Raw genomic sequence first — 17,500 nt, 5'->3', positions numbered from 1 at the left:
CCAAAAAATAAGCACATATTTACCGAAAGCGAGGGAATGCAACTTTCAAAAAATTGACCTCCTTGATAGTTTTTGACTTATTTAGTCCCTCTAAGCGTGAGGCATTACTATATAGTTAATGCCCTTATATAAATTAATTAGATAGATAGATAGATAGATAGATAGATAGATAGATAGATATTCACGTACACATTCATATGTATTTGTTATACAGATATATTAACATTCGTTCAGGAGAATATCTGTTATACATATATATATATATATATATATATATACATACATACATTCATGTATGTATGTATGTGGTATATATACACGCCGCGCGCGTACACACATACACACAGCGCAAAGCGAATCAGAGAAATACGGCCATATGACGATGGTTGAGTTTGAGTGAGAGAGAAAAGGCTGAGAGCGGGAGGTGATGCTTGTTCGAGTTGGAGTAGGATGCCAGCTGAGTGAAGGAATCAGGTGGTTGGCTAGAAATATTAATTAAATACAAACGGATACGGCAACTATCAAAATAATAATCCTAGAAAACCACCTTTATACGGTGAATATATATAATTTTGTAATTTCTTCACGTGAAGCATTTAGACTTGTTTTTAAAAAATTGAAAAATAAAAAAAGAAGATGCAGTCGGGAAATAAGATGGAAGAACCGTTTTCTTTTCCTTTTTCAGTTTTATTTTTAACGTTTGTGTCGTTAGGAAGGACGTTAATTGATACAAAACAAGGTTGTTTCTTCTCAATGAAAGAATGAAAACGGGTCACGGATTTTGTTTGCCTCTAAGATTCTTAACAACCACCGAACCACGGCACCCATCTTTTAAAAACACACACGCACATGTATATATATATATATATATATATATATATATATATATATATATATATATATATATATATATATATATATATACTCCCACACATAATCTCACTCAAAAACATTCAGGCGGACAAAGACATTCTCTCTCTCTCTCTCACTCATACACACAAATACGGAGAGAGAGAGAGAGAAAGAGAGAGAGAGATATTCATTCATTCGATCACTCGTTCATTCATTATGTTTGAGTGACACTATTTCGTTTGTTCAGCATATAAACGAAGTGATTGTATAATCACGGTTCAATTCCCATCGGGAGCAGAGGATCGATCGATTGATTGATTGATTGAATGATTTTATATACATATATATAGGCATTCTTTCATTACTATTAGCAAAAGTGTAATATATATATATATATATATATATATATATATATATATATATATATATAACAAAAATATATATGTATGTATGTATATAACACACACACGTAAATATACAGATAGACACTTATACTAACATACATACACACCCGCGTGAATCTCTAAGTAGTGCTGTAATAGATATTTACCCTATTTCAGTATTGAACACAAACATATTTATGTGTGTATATGTGTGTACGAGGTGCGTTCAGAAAGTATCCGACTTCATTTTTTACCGCCAAAACTAATTCCCGCATGAGCAAAAAAGTCTTTGGATGAGAGGTAACGGCATCCTTTCTGCTCACAGGTGAAAATTTTCGCGTGCTAGGCCGCGTCAGTTCCCGGCTGTTAGCCTAGAGTACAGATGTGTTGTGGGCGCTCGTCAGGTTTTCGTTTTCACCACTGAGATATTGCTTTTCCAGATGAGACAAAAGCTTGGTGATACTCAAGCTCAAACCATCCAGAAGATTTAGCAGGTCTTTGGCGATGATACCTGGGGCAAAACTCAGATCAAGGAGTGGTACAACCGCTTGAAACAAGGCCGCACCATAGTGGAGAGTGAGGCACGCTCAGGTAGGCCATCTAGGAGCTGACTGAGAAGGTTCGGCGAATAGTCATGGAGGGCCATCGTGTAACAATCTTAGGAAATTGCTCACGAAGTGGGAATAAGCACAGGATTGGCGCATTCGATTTCAACGGAAGATTTGTGCATGCAGGGAGTGTGGGCGAAATTCGTCCCCAAGGCGCTGGCGAAGCAGCAGAAGCAACCCGCATGGAAATCGCTCGGGATATGCTGGATTATGTAAGCCACGACCCAGACTTCATTGAAGACCATTGTCACTGGTCGTGAGACAAGGGTTTGTGGTTTCTGCTCGATGCGTTCGGTCATCTTGCGGGGAATCGAAAATCCGAAAAGCGTGCACTACACATCCGCACTGAAGACAGGTGTAGGCGTGGCTGTGAGGTAAGAAGTTTGCTTCCCAGCTGCAAGGTACCGGGTTCAGTTCCACTGCGTACCACCTTGAGCAAGTGTCTTCTACTATAAGCCTCAGGCCGACCAAAGATGTGTGAGTGAACTTGGAAGACGGAAACTGAAAGAAGCCCGTCGTGTGTGTGTGTGTGTGTGTGTTTCTACCTGTGTTTGTCCCCCACCACCGCTAGACAACCGGTGTTGGTGTATTTACTTCCTCGTAACTTAGCTGTTCGATAGAATAAGTAACAGGCTTTTTAAAAAACAAGTACTGGGGTCGCGTCGCCCGATTGAAATGCTTCAAGGCGGTGCCCCAGCATGGCCGCAGTCTAATGACTGGAACAAAGTAAAAAATAAAAGATATATATAAATTATATATATATAGGCGCTGGCGTGGCTGTGTGGTAAGAAGCTTGCTTCCCAACCACATGGTTCCGGGTTCAGTCCCACTGCGTGCCGCTTTGGCCAGGTGTCTTCTAACCTTAACCTGTTGTAAGTATATATATATATATATTTGTGTGTGTGTCTCCACTGTCATCGCTTGACAATCGATGCTGGTGTTTTATGTACCCGTAAACTAGCAGTTCGGCAAAAAATACCGATAGAATAAGTCTTGGGGTCGATTTCTTCGACTAACACCCTTTAAGGCGTGCTCCAGCATGGCCGCAGTCAAATGACTAAGAGAATAAATATATGTATTGTGAGAGCGGTCAACGATTTTGAAGGGAGGGAGTCAATCGTTTACATCGACCCCAGTACTTGACTGGTACTAAATTTCTTTATCTTTTAAGGACCCACGAGCGAATGAGAGACAAAGATGACTGTGGCGGGATTTGAATTCAGAACGTATGAAGGCCGACAGAAACACAACAAGGCAATTTGTCCCGAGACTAACGATTTGGCCAAAAGACTATTCCTCTTTCTTTCATTTGCAGAACCTTCGTCTGTTGACTCTCAGACGAAAGTCTACAATTAAAATGAAGGAAGGAAACAAGAATGAGCCTTATTTGAGTTATTATTTAAATAAATAAATATATTCACTCAACCGAGTGTTTTGCTCTAGATTGTGGTGCGTCCAGTTTGTGTGCGTGCATGTACACTAATTTGATTCAATCATATTTATAAACCGCCTTAGAAGAAAAAGAAAACGCGGGTAGGATATACCAAATTAAAAATAATTTCTTTCGTCATAATGCGTGCATGAGTACTCGGTGACCAAAAACGTTCATAATTCGATTCTAGATCGAAGTGGGGAAACTGCTTCACTAAGGTCGCTGAGAAGACTTGATAACGAAAATATACTATAATTTTGAAACCTTATCCTATCCTCTCTCTGTCTGTCTTTCTTTCTGTGGTGTTTTGCCTACGTAAAATATAAAGAAATCAATCGATAGTCTAGCACATCAACATTCTATGACCCAACTATTACATATAGATTGATAGAAGAGGAAACTGTGAATACACGGAATAAGGATAACAAAGCAGAGATCGAATAGAAGTGGAATGGTGAAGATAGATAGATAGAATGGAGCAGAGGGAGATAAAATAGAACATGGGTGGATAGAAGAGAAAAGGGGTGGATAGAATAGAGCGGGAGTAGAAACAGCCAACAAGGCAGAAATAGATAGAAAAGCAAAGCCAGAACGGGGAGAGAGAGACAGAGAGAGACAGAGATAGATAGATAGATAGATAGATAGAGTTGGAAAAGAAAGGAGGAAAACACGCTCAGTGTACGTGTATGTGTATAATGAGAGAGAGAGGGAGAGTACGAGTAGTTCTAACTTAGCCATCCTCTCAGCAAAATGGCACGAAATCGCACAAGTGGCCGTGTTTTCAGCTATTTCCGAATTCTAGTCTCGGTGGTTTTGCAAAATCCGAAAGAATTAATTGGAGAAAACAAAAGAATTTGATTAATTAATAAATTAATTAGCTAATTTACATAAAACGCATGACGGTGTGGGAGGTAACGTCAGGTTATTACGTTTATACTGAGACAAAAAGAAAATGAGATGGGGGGTTGATGGGTTTAAGAAAAGCCGTTTTGCCTTGTCTTGGAATGAACGATGATGATGATGCTGTATTCAATCGATTGAAATGAGATAGATAGATAGATAGATAGATAGATACACAGATAGATAGATACACAGATAGATAGATACACAGATAGATAGATAGATAGATAGATAGATAGATAGATGTGTGTGTGTGTATATATATATATCTATATATATATTATTTATATATATAAATATATACACACACAAATACACACGCACACGCTCGCACAAACATGCACAATAATGTGTACGTGTATGTTTTCGAATCGGCGGCATTACATAGGTTTTCAAAACTGGAGTGCCGACATGAAGTTTTAGCGGCTCGGTTTCGATTCGCACGTTGGAACATTCCTCTAAGTCGATAACCACAGGACATTTTCTCTTTTAGTGCCTCAATTGCAAATTATATAATCTAGAATGCTTCACAGGAATATTAAATCTACATCAATACAAGAGTACTACTTCATCTTATCGACACCCACTCACGCTCCAGGCAGCAGGAGAGAAGAACACAGTTTACCTCGACGGAATTTGAACTCAGAACGAAAACAAGTGGATGTTAATAATAAGTACAGTAAATCAATTAGTGTTTCCCATTATTTTTTATGTCGTTAATAATTCCCTGGGAATTAATAACTCCTACATCTACTTCTGTAATCGGAGGTGTGCTGTCAGGCCCACACAATGTAGTTGTCTCTGTTGAAGGCGTCAGCAAGTAACTATTTTCGTAACTACATCTTCGGGACGACATCAAACATAATTCACATACAAATGGTATACAGCGAATTCCACACACAAAAACACATGTTATATATATATATATATATATATATATATATATATATATATATATAATGTATGCAACATATATACACAAATATATCAACTATATACAGTTGTGTGTGAGTATGTATATATAGCACATATCTTCCCGCACACAAGTAAGTCGCTTCCAGCGATTCATTTTCCAGTTAGTTGTTCGATTACTCACCTATACACACCAACACTTGTAACTATTAACGCATCTTCAAGCAGAATCTGAGTAACGTGTAGGACAAAGCAGTAAACTTGCTTTTTAATGAAAGGTATAAATCACTCTCTCTCACTCTCTTTTTCTCTCTCTCTCTATATATATATGAGAGAGAGAAAGATACATACACATACACACAGTTCAACATCGTGTACAACCGTTCATCCAGACACTTTGTTTCTCTCGGGGTTTTTTTTTCTCTCTTTCCTTTCTCCATCTGTTTTTCTCTCCTCATTCCTTTCAGTGAAAGAGCGTAGGGCCGAAACGTCAAAGACATTCATTTTTACAAAGCGTCAAACTAATATACCATGTTTGTTCTTCCCTCACCTGCCTCTGGCTTTTGTACAATTTTGAACCATATATATATATACATACATATATATATATATATGTATATATATGGAATGTATGTATGCCAGAGAGGGAGATGTTTCATCTTTCGTCATAAAGCCTTACAGAGTTCGATCCCTCTCTCCCTCTTCTACACGAGAAGGGCGTGATCAGTGTCATTTCCTCTAATTTCTCTTTTAGTAAACACCATCCCAATGTTGGAATCCGTTGACTCATTCGTGACTTTGGTCTTAGAAATAGCAGGATTAGAACGCAATATGTGCGCGCGCGTGTATATATATATATATATATATATATATATATATATATACACAAACACAGTCGCGGCCAAAAGTTGTGAACATATTTTCGTACATGTGATGTATTAGCGTCTATTTATTCAAAGTAAGCTATTTGGCCTATAACTATATTTTTGATTTTTGCCAATTTTTTTTCTCCTAGATATTGAACCAGTTATTACGTAAGTACATCTCTTACGCTGTGTACATATCTGAATCGAATTGTACTTGGACAGAACAATTCTAATTTTGTTTTAAATGTTCCAAATTTTGGGCCACGACTGTATGTGTGTGTATATATATATATATATATATATATATATATATATATATATGCTCGAAATGAGGAGTAGATAGACAGCTGACAATTGAAGGGTCGTTCTTTATGTTACTTGTCCTGTTTTCCATTTGTTTCTCTCGTTGTTTGTGTATTGAACTCATTTGTTTTCGTATTTCATGTTTTTTACTGTTGGTGACGTCCTGTACCCATATCTGCATGTGTGTGTGTGTGTAAATATATATATATATATATATATATATATATATATATATATAGACCGTAATCTCTCGTAGTCCGAGAAAGACGGTTCCTGTTTTGGGTTTTTTTTTTTAGCAGACGACATTTCCTGAGCAGTTTCACATGAAACACTATCTGTGCAATGTATTGAAAATATATGTAGAAATTGCCGAGGAAAATGAATAAAAACCATTAATTTTGCAACGGTAATGTCTAGAGTTAGAAATTCAACAATGAAAAACAGGAGGAAGAAGAAGAATAGAGAAATGTAAAAATTTCTCACGACTGTTTTGAGGTTTTGCTTCCATTTTCTTTTCCCCTTTTTCTAATCAAAAACATTAAAACAAATTTACGACTACTTACCAGCATTTCCAATTAGCCTTGCTTTTTTAACTGAAAGAAAGAAAGAAAGAAAGAGAAATATGAGAAAATATAAACGAAAAAGAACATAATAGGTAGGAACTATACAAAGGCGAGACGGGTTTAAGATTTAAAGAATTTTAATTTGTATACGTATTCAGAGCTCTTTCTGTGTGTGCACGCATTTCTCCACGAGATGACTATATGTGTGCATGAGTGTGTGTATAATTATATTCGTAAATTTATATATATATATATTTAAATATAAGGCGGCCAGCTGCCAAAATCGTTAGCACGCCGGGCAAAATGCTTAGCGGCATTTCGTCTGTCTTACGTTCTGAGTTCATATGCTTTTTTTACATTTTAAGCAAATAAAAACTACGTTTTATAGAGACTTCTTTCATAATTCCTATTTTGTTTTCCACACGTCCGATAGCGGGCTTTGAGAGGACATATTTCAGTAGCCGAAATAATTTTCCGCCGCATAAACACTTTTAAATTTCAAAACAACATCAAGTAGAAGTCATTTGTGCAAAGAATGTTCAAATATTTCATCCATCTTCCTTGTCCATTATTCCTGGAAGCAGGGCCGGCGCTAGGAAGTGAGGGGCCCAGTCAGAGAGTTGACCGTGAGACCTTCTCTTCTACAAAAGCTGAAGATTGGTGTTTTATGCATCGTGTAATACACCAGTCCCAGCCAAAAACGTGTTGAGGGCTTGAGGCTCCACCCTTAGTCACAATGATACACCAAACATGTATCATAGCGTCCTTCGCTTGAACGTGTGCGCGGGGCCCTCTTGAACGTGTGGGCGAGACCCAATTTGAACAAATCTGTCTAATTAGCTTACAACCGGCTCTGCTGGAGGGCCGTGGGAATAGAGTCCTCAGGCACCTCCTCCACAAGGCCCTATCAGAAGCAATCGTTACGAGACTTTCCGCTTAGGCGTCCAGGCGTGACCAACTGAGACTATGGATATAATATCCAATTATCTCGTTCTTGGTCTGACCCCAGATCTCCTGCCAAGAATTCTCACGATTCTTTTCTGTGACATTCTAATCACATGTCCGAGGTACCAGATCTGTGATCTCTCAATCCGAAGGAGTAGCGGCTCAACTTGGAGAGACACTCTGATCTTCGAGCTAAACATCCTGTTGAGTAACGTTACTCCATATCCCCTTCGGAAGAACTCCATTTCATAAATTAATACCCTCAAATAACCGGTTGCCAGTTGTCATGAGGTGAAGGATAAAACCGATCTGCAATTTGCTACTGGTCTTGAAATAAAGAATACCAAAACAATAGCTTTGTTTTGTGGGAAATGAATATAAATGGTATGTAAAATTCAATTTGCAAGGAATTACGTTGATTTCTATTTCCTTTTGTCTTTACGTTTTCTAAGTGAATATTTGTTTCTTTTGCGGGTTGTCAATTTTTTGACCGTCAGTTGAAACAGGTGGTTGCAATGAAAAACAAGACGTTAAATCATTCATATTCACGTAGGGAATTCAACAGACACAAAAAAAAAAAAAAAAAATAGTGATAAAAAAAACTTAGGTAACGATCGTAATAAATTCTCGTTAATTTATTTAATTGTTATGTCGTATAGAAAAAAAAAGTTTTCACAGAACGGGAAAAGTTTGAGAAAATACACATGTGGTTTTTTTAAAAAATGCAGATTTCATGTGTTTAAATGTGTGAAACACAATAAAATGATCGAAAATAATGAAAAAGAAAAGAAAATTAACGATGGCTACTGCCAGCTTGATGGTGGGGGGGGGTGTAGACGTTAAATTTTTTTTTTTTTTTTAGGCTTTTTCTCCCCAGTTGTTTTGAAATGTAATATTTTAAAAAATGGGAAAACTCCGCCAAAAACTGATAAAATCCAACTTATGGGAGGACAGCTATTATGTCTTCCATTCTTAGAAACATTGAGAAGATAGAAGTCAAGAAGTTATGTAAATCTTGGTAGATATAATTACAAATTAGTGTCTCCTTTTGACTTTGTGCTTTCCTCATAACTTTCTAAACCCTTCTTTGCCTGTCCAAAGTATTTTCAGAACTTTATCCTGAGCATTCGTGATTGTTTCTCAGACTTTTTAGTTAGCCCTTCTTTCATACGGTCTGAGTAATATAAAGCTTTCTTTTCAAAAGTCCCAAGTTGTTCTAGTGATTGAAAACAATTGGGAATGTGTATCATATAGGATGCATGAACGCCCAGGGAAATATTTCTTGCGTGTCACATACGATATGCAGGACAAGCCTGTCCAAAGTGTGTTCGTAACTTTGTCCTAAACGTCCATGCCTGCTTTCAGATTTTTAGTTAGGCCTGGTTTCATAAATCCCAAGTTATTCTTTAGTGACTGAAACAAATGGGGATGTGCATCATATGTGATGCATGGACACTAGGGCAAGGGAAAATATGTCTTGTACCACATGATATTCAGGACAGGCAAACGGTCAATAATGCATATTTGTGTTTGAAATTTGACTGAGGCACATTTTCACAGGTGTAGATAAGTGGTTCCCAAACTGAGGTAAATTGATCTCCAAGAGTAAATTTCGCCGATCTGGAAGGGTAAATTTCCTGATTCTGGGTTAGTACGCAATATTGAGGTGAGAAAGGGCAATTATAAATTTAAAATTTAAAAAAAAAACGTCGAGAAGAAATTTTGTGGTTGGTCCATCTTATACAAAATTACTAATTTCTTTTTCTTTCACTTTGGGGGTTGATAAATTAAGTACCAGCTGCGTACTGGGGTCGATCTAATCGACTGGCCCCCGCCCCCAAAATTTCGGGCCTTGTGCCTAGAGTAGAAAAGAATATTATTTTCTACTATAGGTACAGGGCTTGAAATTTAGGGGAAGGGGGTCTAGTCGGTTACATAGACCCCAGTGATCAATTTGTACTTAATTTATTGACCCCGAAAGGATGAAATACAAAGCTGACCTTGACGGAATTTGAACTCAGAACGTAAAGACCGAAGAAATGCCGCTAAGCATTTCGCCCGTCGTGCTAACGATTCTGCCAGCTCACCGCTTTGTCAGCGCCTTTAATATTGATGAAATTTTTCTAATTTCTTTTCCTTTCTTTTTAGTTGGACAGAAAGACATCCCTGCCTTTTTAACCATTCATTAACTCGCATACGATCATTGAAAAAAAATCTATGTACATTATTATCTTGATTGATTTTATTCATTACCAACATAAAATTGGTAGGCATGATGTAAAAAGAAAAAAAAAACAAAAATGAAAAAAGAAGAGAAAAGAGAAAGAAAATCCGAGTTTACGTTACAATACAAATCGAAAGTATTCACTCATAAAAGCGCTAACGAACTTGGCTTACGACAATACAAGATCGAAGTATTCTTGATGGTATCCTGCAATGCGCCCCGATTCCTTTTTCTTATTACACATCATTATGTCGTGCAACGATCACGAGAAAGTTGAATGGTTGAAAATGTATGGACTGTTTCTCTTTTACTCGTTTCAGTCATTTGACTGTGGTCATGCTGGAGCACCGCCTTTTTTAGTCGAGCAAATCGAACCCCAGGACTTATTCTTTTGTAAGCCTTGTACTTATTCTATCGGTCTCTTTTTCCCGAACCGCTAATTTACGGGGACGTAAACACACCAGCATTGGTTGTCAAGCGATGTTGGGGGCGGGGGACAAACACAGACGCACAAACACATACACACACATACATACACACACATACATACACACACACACACATATATATATATATATATATATATACATACAAAAATAAGAGGTATGACCAGCAAAAGTGGACTCCTATATGCCAGAAATAGATGCCGAATCATCTAACCACGAAAAATATGTTCTCAGTAAAACTTTAGCGACACAACAGACCGTAAAAGGGCAAGACAAAGGAAAAAATACTAAATAAAAAAACTATTAACCTACGTACCATGGTTTCACCTGTTAAAATTTACATAAGTAAATATCTGCAGGATCATCAGCGTAGTCTGTCGATTTGAAATATAATTTCCAGAACTAGACAATATACGTCCACCCGAAAGGGAGCACGTGTAGAGTTCTACAAATTACATTCAGTGTATCCCTTCAAATGTCTTCAATCTGGCGCGCTAAGTCCGGAAATAATTCTGCAGTTAATAAATTTTTGCAGCTAATTTACCGATTTGAAAACATCATTATTTAAAATTTATTAAAAAGGGTAGAAATTGATATTAATCAATTAAAACCAGTGGTCTAGCATATTAAAAAAAATCCGAAGATTAAAATTATATTACATACAAAAATAAGAGGTATGACAAGACATAGGACTTTAGCGTACCAGTATTTCTTAATACCATTTTTATAAATGCTTCTTTAATTTTTTAATCAAGTATGTGGCGTAGTGGTTAAGAGCGCGGGCTACTAACCCCAAGATTCCGAGTTCGATTCCAAGCAGTGACGTAAATAATAAGGAATTTCTTTGTTCTAAATCCCATCAACATAATCGTAATCTAAGCCTCCAAGAAGTAATTACTGTAAAAAATCGATTTAAAAACAATGCTGACGCATGAGTCGTGTTCAGAGGTTTGCTTCCCGACGATGATGTCTTGAGTTCAGTCCCACTGCGGGACACCTTGGGCAAGTGTCTTCTACTGTAGCCCCAGGCTGACCAAAGCCTTATTAGGGGATTTGGTAGACGAAAACTGAAAGACGCCAGTCTTTCTCTTTGACGACCGCTGTTGGTTTGTTTACGACCCCGTGATTACATAGATCGGCATAAGGGTCCGATTAAATAAGTACCAGGCTTTAAAAAACATTCTGGGTGTCGATTTGTTCGACTAAACTCTTCTAGACGGTGCCCCAGCATGGTCACAGTCCAATTACTGAAACAAGTAAAAGGTATGAGTAACCAAAAACGAGGTGAACTAAACTGTAGTTATATACCGGCGCTCCTTCGATACTGGTCTACAAAATGTCGGTGTGAAGAGATGACGTCATTCACTCTCATCCTCGGCCTAGCCCCTTCATCTTTGTCATGAGAGAAAAGTGTGTGAATGACGTCATGTACCAATATCGAAGGATTGCCGTTAGACCTCTCGATAATTAGTCAGTTTGAATGTGTTGAGCACTTAGAGAAACATCAAGAGGCGTGGCTGTGTGGTAAGACACTTACTTCCTAACCACATGGTTCCAGATTCAATCCCACTGCATGGCACCTTGAGCAAATATCTTCTACTCATAGCCTCGGGCTGACTAAAGCCTTGTGAGTGGAATTGGGAGACGGAAACTGAAAAAATCCCGCCGTGAATATATATATATATATATATATATATATATATATATATACATATATATACGAAGGTCTTCTTTCAGTTTCCGTCTACAAAATCTACTCACAAGTCTTTCGTTGGCCCAAGACTATAGTAAAAGACACTTGCCCAAGGTGCCACGCAGTAGGACTGAACCTAGAACCATGTGGTTGGTAACCAAGTATATATCTATGTATGTATGACTTTGTGTCTGTGTTTGTTCTCACCACCACTTGATGGTGAGTTTACGTCCCCATAACTTACCAGTTCGGCAAAATAAACTGATAGAATATGTACTAGGCTTTAATAATTAAAAAAAAAAAAAAGAAGTTCTAAGGTCGATTTGTTCGATTAAAATTCCTCCAAGGCGGTGCCCCCCAGCAAATGACTGAAACAAGCAACAGCTAAAAGATAAACAGGCAACAAAAATTAAAATAATAAGCTTTAAACACTTCTCTACCACCGTCTGGTCGCATTATTCTAAAAGGAAGAGAATGGACGGCGAGAGGAGGGAACAAGAAGTATAAAGGAAAGAGATTGTTGGGCGAGAGAGTGATATGTAGAGAGTGAAGTGTGAGCTGTGAGGGAAAGGAACAGAAAGAAGAAGGTTGGGGTGGCGTGTCTAATTACATAAGGTAGCGTTACTAAGGGAGAAAAGTATTTGGTGTGACATGTTGCGGGGTGGAGGGGCCGATGGTGTTTTCTGAGTTATCTAATCGTTTCCGATTTTGCAAACTGACTATTAAAACCTACAAAATCAGAAACGATTATATATCTATATATATATATATAATGTATATTATACAAACACATACATATGCGAGTGTGTGTATATATGTGTGTGTATACACAGACAGAGTCAAGCCTATAAAATTGGAAACTATTAAACAATTCACGTTATATACATATGTATACAATGCTATGTATACACAAAAACATATATACACAAATATATATATATATATATATATATATATAGGTGTGGCTGTCTGATAAAAATGTTTGATTCACAACCACATGGTCCTGGGTTCAGTCCCACTGTGTGGCACCTTGGGCAAGTGTCTTCTACTACAGCCTTGGGCTGACCAAAGTCTTGGTGAGTGGATTTGGTAGACGGAAACTGAAAGAAGCCCATTGTATATATATTTGTGTGTGTGTGTGTGTGTGTGTGTGTGTGTGTGTGTGTATCTATGCATGTGTGTCTTTGTGTCTGTGTTCGAGTAGACTTAATACTTGACCAACTCAATACCCCTCCTCTCTAATAACTGCCTTGCAATAGAAATTGTCTCACTCATTCCTCTTCCTGGCCTAAATCCAAAACCAGAATTTCATCGGTCTTAACTTTCATCTTCTCCTCCAACACACTTTCCAAATACTTTCTTTCAAAACTTCCAGGAACTCAATTGCTTTGAATGTGTCACAATCCAAGAGTCACTTCTCTCTTTTGAACAGAAGAATGAGAGTATTTTCACTTCCAGACCACCGAAATATCATCTCGTTGCACCACCAACTTGAAGATCTCAGTCCTTTTCTTCAGTCTGCAAATCCTTGCTGCCCTAATCCTGTGCCTGTCTGGGTTATCACATGTGATGCACAGGATATAATTCCCTGGTATCCTTACATCACTTATGATACGCATTACCAATTTCTTTTTTCATCTCCTCGAAAAACATGGGACTTATAAAAGGAAAGCTTTATATTACACATAACTTATGAAACGAATGCAAACTAGGCGCAGGAGTGGCTGTGTGGTAAGTAGCTTGCTTACCAACTACATGGTTTCGGGTTCAGTCCCACTGCGTGGCACCTTGGGCAAGTGTCTTCTACTATAGCCTTGGGCCGACCAAAGCCTTGTGAGTGGATTTGGTAGACGGAAACTGAAAGAAGCCCGTCGTATATATGTGTATATATGAATGTGTGTGTATGTTTGCGTGTCTGTGTTTGTCCCCCCAACATCGCTTGACAACCGATGCTGGTGTGTTTACATCCCCGTAACTTAGCGGTTCGGCAAAAGAGACCGATAGAATTAGTACTAGGCTTACAAAGAATAAGTCCTGGGGTCGATTTGCTCGACTAAAGGTGGTGCTCCAGCATGGCCGCAGTCAAATGACTCAAACAAGTAAATGAGTAAAAGTTTGAAAACCAACACAGATGTTCAGGACAAACTCATGAAAATAATTTGAACAGGCAATGGGGGTAACCCTTTGCCTATTCAATATATCTGTACAACATATCTTCCATGACCCCCTTCTGGCCTTTCTACTTCTGCTTTCTTATTACTTTTATTACCCTCTCTTCTTTCATCTCCCCTCTTGATTATCATCTTCTCTTCTATTCAGCTTCTCGGTCATATTTACCTTGGAAGAATGGAAGTGACACAGAGAAGAGAGGAACCTTTAGTCATGCAGAGACAAGGCAGGTTCTTCTGTGCCGATGCCATGATAAAATGCATTCAGTAGACTCTTTAAAATGGCTGGTTAACAAACAGAGGTTACAGAGGAGTCCTCAGTTATGTAGAGAACAAGGCAGGCTCTACTGGGTCAATGCCATGACAAAATGCACCTAGTACACTTTGTAAAATGGTTGCAGAACACAACTGAGACGGCCCACAGATGATAAAATTCTTTATTGGTGTTGAGGGAGGATATTATAGCTTCTTGAGTGCTGGTACCATGCTGAAATGAACCCAGCAGGTTCTATAAAGTGAATGGAGTTAGGAAGAATATGAAGCTATTGAAGCCATGCCAAAGATGGAAATGACAATCAGGATGTGGTCTTCGAAGCCAACTAGGAGAGCAGTAACTCAGAATGAAAACTAACTTAGATCATGATGGGCCCCTTCAACCCATGGTAGCATGGAAACGGACCATGAAATAATGATTTTATGTGTGTGTGTCAGTGTGTGAAGGAGCATGGCTTAGTGGTTAGGGTGTTGCACTCACGATTGCGAAATCATGGGTTCAATTCCCAGACTGGGCCTGCATTGTGTTCTTGAGCAAAGCACTTCATTTCATGTTGCTCTGTGAATATTTCAACATCTGACATATGGCACCCAGTTGCACCTGTACAGGTAATGTTGATTTGATGGAGGGAGTGAGCTTATGTCTACACAAACATTTGATCATTATAAAACAAATCCTCTGTGTGGTTGTTCGGTAAGAAATTGTCAAACCCTTGCACATCGTCCAACAATGGGAGAGTCCATCATATATATATAGTGAACCACATATCAGGTGTTGGAGTGATTGTAGTGTAACATGCTCAGGGACATGCCACACCGCCCAGTTTGGGAATTGAAATCTCGATCAGATGATTGTGAGGGCAATGCTCTAACCACTAGGCCAATTTGCTTACTCTTTTATGGATTTCAGTCAATGGACTGTGGCCATGCTGTAGCACTGCTCTGGATTCAAATTCACCCCCAGTACTTATTTTGAAGTGTGGTGCTTATTTTTATCAGACTCTCTTTGCCAAACTGCTAAGTTACATGGACGTAGCAAACTGTCACCAGTTGTCAAACAGTGAGAGACAAACACAAAGATGCTAACATGCATGGCTAACATGCAAATATACGCAGACTGGTTAGAATGTTTCCAAACTTTGCTCGGTGCCATCCACATGGTTTGTAATTCAGCAATTCATCACATTCCACAGCAACCAGAGGAAACAGAATCAAGCAGGATTTGAACACTACAAGAGAGTGTCGAGGGCACAGAACTGCTGAGAAGGGTAAAGGTACCAAGAGTTGATGGATTCCCAGAAGAAGCTTCCAAGAAGGGAGTTCCAGCACTGTACACCAAACGCCATGAATTATCTGTCTGCTTGGAACAAAGGAAGATGTCACAGGGCCTCTGTGATGCAGTCATTATAATTCTATACAAGAATGGGTGGTGAGATGGCAGAATCACCAGTGCACCAGACACAGTATTCAGTGGCATTCCTTCCAATTCTTCACATTCTGTGTTCAAATCCTAATTAGGTCAACTTTGACTTTTATCCATTTTTGAGGATCTGATCAAAGATTCTTCAACTATAAAAAGTACGAGAAAACTCTTCAAATATAATAAAGTGGAAGTATTCAAAAATAAACATTATCTTCCATCTTACTGTTAGTTTTGATTCATTTTGAAAAACAATTTTTTATTTTATGGTTTATTATTGTTTTTATATTTTCGAAATCGTGATGGCACCTGTGCCCAGTGTCACCTTTCTGGCACTTGTGCCCGCGGCATGTGTAAGGACTTTTGAGCAAGATCGTTGCCAGTGCCCCTGGACTGGCTCTTGTGCGGGTGGCACATAAAATACACCATTTTGAGCGTGGCCATTGCCAGTACTGCCTGACTGGCCTTCGTGCTGGTGGCACATAAAAGCACCCACAACACTCTCGGAGTGGTTGGCGTTTAGGAAGGGCATCCAGCTGTAGAAACTCTGCCAAATCAGATTGGAGCCTGATGTTGACATCTGGTTTCACCAGTCCTCAGTCAAATCATCCAACTCATGCTAGCATGGAAAGTGGACGTTAAACGATGATGATGATGATGATGATGATGATATATGGGGGCGCCAATATCTTTTAAGTGCTTAGGGCCTCTATGGGTGTTAGTCCAGCCCTGTCTTCACTGCTAATTGGATCACCTTGATAACAGAAGATATCATCTACTCCTAGGGAACTTCCGAGGCATTTGACTGAATCTATTTTCCTAAGTATTTTCAGCGCTTATTTATAAGTCCTACATACTTGCCCATCATTCTATTGTGAGTCCAAAGTTTGCACTAAGAATACAGTATGAAATTCATGCCTAATCTTTTCCTATATATCAAGCAGAGCCACACATAACGTCTTATCTGTTTTCTTTACTAACTCATTAATCTTTGCTAAGTTTACTTTGAAGCCCTTTAGTTCCAGGTTTTGCTTCCATGTCTGGGATTTCTTCTCTAATACTACCACAGATCCAACTATAAGAACTATGTCATCATCAAGAGTTTTCGCTGGTGTCTAATCTGAACTGATCCAGTTAAGGCCTGGAGACAGACAGAGAGTTTGGGGCAAGGTGATGAGAAAGAGGAATATGTGATGAGAGAAAGAGATTAAATATTATTTGGAAGTGGAAGTGGATTAACAGATTAGATATGTTGGGAATGGGAGTATGGAAAAGACAGCAGAGGGAAAGGGGGAAAGGTGAGAGTAGTGTTAGGGGGTTAGTGGGAAAGAGAGAGGGACAGGGTAATAAGGGTCATGGTGCAGGTGGATTAGAAGGATCAGATGATGGGTTACATTATACAGGTGAATATGGGCGGGGTTGGCGGTGAGTCAAAGGAAACGTGACAGAAAGAAGGGTATGATGGGAACAACGATCCAGACAGGATGTGGGAGACCCATAAGTTATATATGT

General features: G+C 38.6%; 1 protein-coding gene across 2 annotated transcripts in view; it reads right to left on the bottom strand.

Moving 5' to 3' along the window:
- LOC106880194 (protein unc-13 homolog A-like) overlaps nucleotides 1-17,500 on the bottom strand; it is a 143,151-nt gene that overhangs the window by 117,563 nt on the left and 8,088 nt on the right. Inside the window, exon 2 of one of the 2 annotated variants that reach the window (XM_089339547.1) lies at nucleotides 6,810-6,849. In XM_089339547.1, coding sequence (XP_089195673.1) covers nucleotides 6,810-6,825 — 16 coding nt within the window. In that variant the 5' untranslated portion in view covers nucleotides 6,826-6,849. The remainder of the gene's footprint in view (nucleotides 1-6,809; nucleotides 6,850-17,500) is intronic. The other variant, XM_089339546.1, reaches the window with a different exon arrangement.

The sequence above is a fragment of the Octopus bimaculoides genome, chromosome 22, assembly GCF_046866305.1.
Source record: "Octopus bimaculoides isolate indiv1 chromosome 22, ASM4686630v1, whole genome shotgun sequence".
Lineage (NCBI taxonomy): Eukaryota > Metazoa > Mollusca > Cephalopoda > Octopoda > Octopodidae > Octopus > Octopus bimaculoides.
This window is presented reverse-complemented; position numbering and strand designations above follow the sequence as displayed.